General features: G+C 32.5%; 1 protein-coding gene across 1 annotated transcript; it reads left to right on the top strand.

The window, feature by feature from the left end:
• The first annotated feature begins 5,009 nt into the window (after positions 1–5,009).
• LOC125836581 (GDSL esterase/lipase At1g29670-like) lies at positions 5,010–8,038 on the top strand. Its single transcript, XM_049515768.1, has 5 exons — positions 5,010–5,318; positions 5,954–6,078; positions 6,945–7,190; positions 7,283–7,529; positions 7,633–8,038. The coding sequence occupies exons 1-5, from the start codon at positions 5,063–5,065 to the stop codon at positions 7,902–7,904; spliced, it is 1,146 nt and encodes a 381-aa protein (XP_049371725.1). The 5' UTR covers positions 5,010–5,062; the 3' UTR covers positions 7,905–8,038.
• The last annotated feature ends 453 nt before the right edge of the window (positions 8,039–8,491 follow it).

Here is an 8,491-nt window from a genome sequence, read left to right as displayed (position 1 = left end):
GTTTATCTTATTAAATCAATAAAACATTACTTAAGTCTTTTTTTATATTACCATTGTAATTAATTATTTTTTAAAGTAATACATTTGCTTATAAAATTCTCAAAAAATTCTTGAAGGGGTGAATTAATAAAATTATCTTCTTATTCATGATTTCTTAATATGCCTGTAAAAACAAAAATGATCAATTAATATGGAACGAAAGGAATAATTATGATAACTTCCTAAATTAATTTATACATGTCTTCTAATTTGCTTACTTAATTAGACGCACTTTTACTTCACGCACTAATATCATAGTACGTTTTTGTTGAGGACCAACTGGACAAATTATTTTTAGTATAATTATAGACTAAAGTCCTCATTACATAATCGTGTAAAGTAGAAATTTATCCAAATAAAACCCACCAATCTTGAACCTATTTCTAGTTTTACTTGAACAAAACTGGGACATGACATCCACCCTATATATATAAGATAATAAATGGCAGTACAAGTTTTTGATAATAACCGTTTTAGAGGATCAAAATTACTCTTAAACCATTCGCAAAAAGCTCATAAATACCTTCTGTTTATTTTTTGTATCAAAATTACTCTTGTTATCTATGTTTTGAACCACAAATGTCCTTAAAACGTTATATTTGTCGCTGGAGCTGACATGTGAGTTATTTCGAATAGTTCAGGAGCCATTTCGAATAGTTCAAGTGCAATTTTGAGTCGTTATTTTCATAATATGTGATTTATCTCTCTGTATTATGACAACTTGTGACTGTTTGTGCCAAGGAGATTTGTCATCATACTCGAATAATACAGATTTCACACACGAGAAAGGCGTTCCCCATTAGAGATCAGGTCCATCCTGGTTGTTCAAATATCAAATCAAGGCCCACCTATAAAAAGATGATTGTGACTTTGGCTTAAAAGCTTTTTTATGAAGGTTTTAGACTCTGTTTGAATTGATTTATTTTAGGTGATTTTATGATAGAATAACTTTTAAGCAAATTTGTAGTATTTGAATAAAGATAGGAAGAAAACGCTTTTAAACATCCACGTTTAAGTTAAAATAACAAAAATAAATAAAAAATTATAAGTTATAAGAGTCTGTTTGTATGAATTTATAAATTTTTATTTATAAGTTAGAAATTTTAACTTATGATTTCACCCCACGTCGGGAATAAGATAGTTACTTCAATAGTCTACTCAGATATTTCATTACCAATACAAATAGAAAAGGATGGATCCCCCTATTCTAGCTGCAAAGGGTTTAGAAGGTTTACCATTAATGAGGATGGAGTAGGAAACTGTTTTAGCATATTGTAATAGTATATATATAAATAGTTATATTTTCTACACATGAAGGGCAAAACCACACATTTTATTTCATTGAAGATTAAACGTATATGATGAGTCATATATCTCAAGGATTAAAAATAACAATAATAACATACTTAACGGAATTCCATAAAGGAGATTAGGGGATGATAGTAACCTTTGGTGATAAAAAAACTATTTTTCAATTGATTCTCAATTAAAAAAATAAATATATCAAAGCAGTTAGAAAAAGAAATAGTAAAATAAATCAGCCCTTTGTGACATATGTCGAGTCATATATCACAAAGAATAAAAGCAAAAGTTATAAATTATAACTAATAAAGTTACTTGTCTAGTCGGGATGATTTGGAATCTTTTACAAGGAACAACATGATTATTATGCACGTGTACATGGTAATACAAGGTTTAGGGAAAGAACAGTTTAGTCCCTACTATGCGCTAATCCGAATTTAATTGAATCTTTAAGTTTTAAATAGGCCCTCGGCTAAAAAAAGAAAGAAGAAGAAATTGAAAAATGACCCAATGATATAATGTGCCATAATAGTAAGTTGAGCCCTAGGTTCTAGATATATAGATGTACCCTCGGCTCAAAAGAAAAGAAAAAAATCAAAGCACATGGTCTAATACAAAGTGCACGATATATTCAAAGCAAATGAAGCAATCGATAATACAGTATTACTAAATTAAAAGGAAGGAACTAATAGAACGTCAAATAGTTAAGATTTTGAGCTTTTTCCAAATACCAATCAGTTCAAACATTGAAATCTCCTACTATGAAATCAAAATCAAGTGTTTTATCAATTTCTTGCATATTTTTAATTTTGATTTATACTTTCTTGATATTTACATGAGGGGACGTTGGTTTTAATTAAAATTTAAATGTCTGGCCAAAAAAAAGAAAGATGACAATATCTCCCTGTTGGTTATGCCCCCTACTCCCCACACATCAACTTACTAAAAACCAATTTTCATTAAGTCAACCTTGGATTATGTCACACCCCAAAACCAGATGTGATGGCACGTGCCCAAACCCCACCGGACACGTCAGCCTAACACCCAAAAACCCGACGATATAGAATTTATAAAACAAGAATAAGATAGAAAGATAAGCGGAAGTCTTTAAATAAACTCAACATAACCCCAGAATTGGTTGTCACATGTACAAACCTCTAATACAGAATCTGAATAAAATATACAAGTCTCATAGTAAAGTTCTAGAATAGAACAGAACAATAAATATAGATAACTTGAGGGCACGTCTGGAATGAACCGCTACCTCTCAAGTAAGTCTGGAAGCTCTAATCTGAAGATGAGTAATAAGTCGGATCTGATAGAGCTGTCAACCTACACAATTGTGTAGAGGCAAGGGTGAGTACCAAAAGCAACAGGTACTCGCAAGTAACACTAAGCTAAGCTAAACTAGCAGCTACAAACAACTCCTTTCAATCCCAACCGAACCACCGAAACTTCATTCTAACAGCGAACCAACAACCTATACTACACAATTCATAATCAACAGATATATCTAACAGTGTCTCAACATCAATCTCATATCCTCATGTAAGAGCAAATAGATCATATATCACATGAAGAGGGGCAAATAGGAAAAATCCACACACCACAGACAAAGATGAAGTCAAATGCGATGCAAATGCAATAATGATGTCATGTAGTCGTGATGCATGTCTGTCCTAAGATACACATCTGTTGACGTAATCAGACCGCGCTTAATACTCAAATCAGAACCCATGGGGGCCACACATGGACCATGTATCACCGCCGGAACCAGATCCCATCGGCATCCAAATCGCTAGCCGGAGCTAGTCTCGACTGTGTCTCATATCCATCCGTCCTCATATCAGTGTCTCAGAACTCATGCAACAGATAGTTCATACTTGGGATGAATAATGAATATGCACATGTCATCAATCACAATCATATCACGATCACATCATAGTATTACACATTATCTGTCTCAATCACAACCATATCACGATCACATCATAGTATTACACATCATCTGTCTCAATCACAACCACATCATAGTATTACACATCGTCTGTATCAATCATAGCCTACTCATGCTCTTCTATCCCCTCAATATCAGTTATCACATGACTTATTCAACAAATTCAAGTCACATATAACACATTTAGCTCGTTTTATTCCCCATCTTTCAATTACAACAATTTCAATCAACAAATAAAACTCATCCTCAATCCCCATTACTCCCCAACACAATTAGGAAAGTAGTCATGTGTAGTCTAAGAGTTTAACAAAGTTTAGAAGCCACTTGCCTCAAAACACTTCAACTAGTAACTCAAATTTGAGTTTTACCCTTCCGAGCACGCTCCAAATCACCACAATCTATTCATAAATGGAATCTCACAATCAATACGAATCTAACAACACCAATATTGTGAAATTTGGAGAAAAGGGTAAAATGGTCAAAAAAAATCTCGTTCCGAAAAATATTCTCGAAATCTGGAAATTTTTAGTGAAAAATGTTCCCCAAGAAATTTAGAATCCAATAGTGAAAACCGTTTCGAAAAAGGAGTTGAAATGAGTTCACAAACTCAAATTTTCTATTAAATTCGGATTAGGCAAAAACCCCCAAATTTTTCAGTTGAGATCTCAAATTTTGATGTTAAAATCCATAAATAATCGATGGAAATCAAAGATATAAGTTGGAAATAACTTACCTAATGAATTCCTTGCGAAAACCCACTTGAAATCACCTATTTTTGAGCTCTCAAAGTCTAAAAATGGAGAAATGGGTATTTTTCAAGTTGGGGGAAAATGACTACTGTTTTTGGCTTTTAAAAAAAAGGGGAAGAAACTGCTGTTGCAGCTAAAATACACAGCAGCTGCACACAATTTTAAAACCAAAGTTTAAGTCCCCGTTGGACCCTCGGGATTCGTTCGGAATCTCGTGCACACAAACTAAATATGTACCCCCACTAAATTCGACGTTTCGGACTCAATGGAACCGTCGGAATTTGAATTCGAGGACTCCTTGACCCGAAATTCAATAAGATGCTAAGAAACTAGTTTAACGCCAAAAAAATTCGAAACTCAAACGGAGCGTCTAAAAATTCAACCAAGACTCATTCTAGACTTAGAATCGCCTCCCGAAACCAACGGTACTCTCGGAATTTCAATCTGAGCCTCGGAACCTCATATGTTGACCAAAGTCAACTCTTTATCAAAATTTCACAACTTTAGCAACTTAGGACCTCAATTCTTCGTTTCAACTCCAAATTCGACTCCGTAACTTCACACAGACCCGTTTCGACATTCTAAAACTGTCGGAATCGACGGAAATCCGATCCGAGTCCCGAAACTCCAAATGACTCGAAAAAGCACTTTTTAACCAACTTTAACTCATAAAAACTCAACTTCTCAAAAACTCAACTTTTTACCAACTTTTCCTCAAACCAACTTTACAACCACAAAACATGGGACTCGGGGCAACTACCGAAAGGGCAAAATAGTCATTTCCACGAAAAATTACCAAAATGACCTTTCGGGTCATTACAGATTATTAGTTCATTTGTGGTCCACCATAATTTGGCATGGTGCATCCTACATTTTTTTAATTTAATTTGTGTTAAAAGGAAATTATTTATATCCACACTTATTTTCCCTATATATAGCTCCAATAGTTTTTGATTTTTATCATTCCTCTCCTTCTAACTTTAGCTACCTTTTAATTTATTCTATCTTTCTTCTAATGGCAAGTGGAATGAAAATATGGTTTGTGTTATTGACTACTCTATTGATGATCAACTTTAGGCCATTTTTAGTAATGGTAAAGGGTGAACCACAAGTGCCTTGTTTGTTCATTTTGGGAGATTCTTTATTTGATAATGGAAATAATAATAATCTCATCACTACTGCAAAGGCTAATTATCCACCTTATGGAATTGATTTTCCTGATGGTCCTACTGGTAGATTCACCAATGGAAAAAATTCAGCAGATTTTCTTGGTTCTAACTTCTTATCCTCCTCCTTTTATTATTTAATTTTTGGTGTCTTAATTTTATGCTTCTTTTATTATTTATTAGTAATATAATTGCTGCTAATTACCAGTGGCGGAGCCACTTAACCTCCTTCGGCGAAAAATTATATTATTTATAATTGGTTAAAATAATATTTACGTATATATAATAGATGTTGAACCCCCTTCAGCTACTTCGTGTGTCTATTTCTTCAGATTTTGAACCCCTTATTAAAAATTCTGCCACTGCTAATTACTATGGATATATAATATGGTACGTACGCATGAAAAATAGACGATTTTAATTATATCACCCTTCAATCTGAATTAGTCAATACATTGTTAACATTACATATATATAAAACATTTCTCCGGTAGACGGTACATAATACGAATAATAGAAACTCTCTTAGGTGTAGTAGCATTTTGTGGTAATACGGTACGTAAGACATAGTTTTATTGAATATTTAAATATGTTGACATTATTTTCATAGTGATAATTAATTAACAATATTTTAGTAATGGTACAAATATAACATACTTTCATTTAATATTATAAATATTGTTTACAATGTGGTAGAGATTATATCGTACTGAATATATTTTTATTTCCTATATTTGCAGCTGAATTATTGGGTTTTGATAAGTTTATTGAGCCATTTGCCACAGTGAAGGGTGTGGATATATTAAGAGGTGTAAATTATGCATCTGGTGCAGCTGGAATTCGTGATGAGTCAGGAATACATTTGGTAAAATACCACCACATATTTTTCATGCATACTATATAACCATTTGAGATAATTATATTCAGAATTTACTAATTCAGTTAATTCAAATTCGCTCTATATATATGGCCATTAAAGGGGAAAGGTGCCACTCCTACCATGAGTTTCTTCGCAGGGCTCCATCGAGATCTCTACTTAATGGCGTAGGATAATAAGACTACACACATGTCTAGTCCAGACATATTTTTTTTTTTGTCAAACGTGCTCTAACAATATTCTAAATTTCATTCTCGTTTGAGTTTTCAAAGAACGTTTGACGTTGAAGTTAGAAAAAAATAAATATAATTTCGAAGTAAAAGTTGGATTTCTTGTTGTTGTGCAAATAGTAGGGATTCGACCACAATTTTAACTTAGAAAAAAGGTTCTACTAGTTCATTTAAATTGTGACATCAACCTGAAAATCGAAATTTCTTTATTTTCACGTCAAATCCACAAACAGACACATCATAAAAAAAATTGATTTTGGTATTTACGTCGCTAAACACCCTATACTATAGGTAGTTTGGCAAAATAGCCACCAAAAAATAATTATTTCTCATAGACTAGGCAAAGATTAGCCACTTAAAACAATATTTATCAAACTAATTAAGAAGAACTAAAGCCTAAATGACCATTTTTTTCCGATGAAAATGTTCTCTTATTACCACTTATAAATTAAATTTTAAAAAAATAGTATTTTCAAATAAGTTATGCGTAAAAATAAAGATCTCTCAAATAGAAATTCATGAATCCTTTTTTCTTCGCCTAATAATAATACACCCCCCATGAGAACTTGACAAGAAAAAAATTAAAAGGACTCATTTCATTTTGCCTGTTTATAATTTTGTTAGGGAGATAGAATCAGCTTGAACAGGCAATTGAGAAATCACAAAGTGACAATTTCCCACATGTCTACTCTACTTGGAAATAAAACCTTAACTATGGATTATCTAAGCAAATGTATATACATTGTTGGAATGGGCAACAATGACTACATCAACAACTACTTGATGCCTCAATTTTACCCATCAAGTCATTTGTACAAGCCAGAAAAATTTGCTACAATCCTAATGCAACAATATTCAAAACAATTAAAGGTACGTACAAATCAATAAATCACTTCTTATTTAACTTTTTTTTATATATATATATACACTCATTATAACTAACATGTTTCGATCCATTTTAGACATTGTATCGTTACGGAGCAAGAAAAGTTGCTGTTTTCGGTGTAGGTAGCTTAGGCTGTATTCCAGCAGAATTGGCTATCTATGGAACAAAAGACACAATATGTGTCGATTCTATAAATAGTGCAGTTCAAAAATTCGCCGACAAGTTTAAACCAATGATCGATGATTTCAACAATAATTTACCCAATGCGAATTTCATCTACATCAATCAAACTAGCATTGCAATCGGAGATCCAGCAGAAATCGGTATGTTTATTAAACATACAAAAAAACGTTACTTCAACATAAATTGAACTATATATACTGTTAGTATAAAGAATTAATTTTATATGTTATTATTTGATTGTAGGTTTAACAAATCTAGCTGAGCCATGCTGCGAAATTTCGAGTTTCATAGCTAAAGGGCAGTGTAGGAATGGAGGTGGTGCATGTAGTGACAGGGCATCACATTATTTTTGGGATGGTTTTCACCCAACAGAAATTCCAAATAAGGTCACTGCTATAAGAGCTTACACCGCTCTTCTACCAACTGATGCTTATCCTTATGATATTAGCCACTTGGCAGCTAGTACATTAGCTCTAAATAAGTTGGGACAATCAGCAGGGGCGGAGCTAATGTAGAGCATGCGTGTTCTATCGAACTTATTAACTTTTATGTGTAGCTTTGTCAAGCATTAAATAAACAACTATTTGTGTCTATTATATGTGATATTATTTAAGACTTGAGTGACTATCTTTGAGTTGATCGATGTTGATTTCTAATGGTGCATAATTAAGTCTTTTGCAATTTTGACACAATAGCTTGAAGAAGTGTCAAAAGTTCCTCTTGCGTGTTAGTAACGTTGGGTAGATAGTATTATTTTTAAGTAGACTAGTACAAGTTACCTTTAATGCAATTATTATGAGTGTTTAATGGAGACCAATTAGACATCAAATACAACCAAAAACCATTTAAGATTGGGTCTCTTTACCATGTGTTCATGTCAAGTTATGATTTGATTTAATTTTGTGTGGTGTTGAATAAAGAAAAAATGGCAATATTTAGTTTGGTTTTATATTAATTAAAAAAATTTATTCAATTGAAATCGAATCAAACTGACATTTCACACTAGAGACATCACCTTTAGAAAAATAAATTTGTAAAATTTTCTTCAATACTTTTGTCATAGTTTCTATATTTGGCGTGTTATGTTAGGTTTGAGCTTATA

This window comes from Solanum verrucosum, unplaced genomic scaffold (assembly GCF_900185275.1).
Source record: "Solanum verrucosum unplaced genomic scaffold, falcon-dt-bn FXZP01000278.1, whole genome shotgun sequence".
NCBI lineage: Eukaryota > Viridiplantae > Streptophyta > Magnoliopsida > Solanales > Solanaceae > Solanum > Solanum verrucosum.
Note: the sequence above shows the minus strand (reverse complement) of the source record. Positions and strands in the feature narration are given on the sequence as shown.

Coding starts and splice junctions, on each gene's coding strand:
- LOC125836581 (XM_049515768.1), top strand. CDS start 5,063: ATGGCAAGTGGAATGAAAATATGGTTTGTGTTATTGACTACTCTATTG. Junction 7,191..7,282: donor AATATTCAAAACAATTAAAG/GTACGTACAAAT, acceptor GATCCATTTTAG/ACATTGTATCGTTACGGAGC. Junction 7,530..7,632: donor CGGAGATCCAGCAGAAATCG/GTATGTTTATTA, acceptor ATTTGATTGTAG/GTTTAACAAATCTAGCTGAG.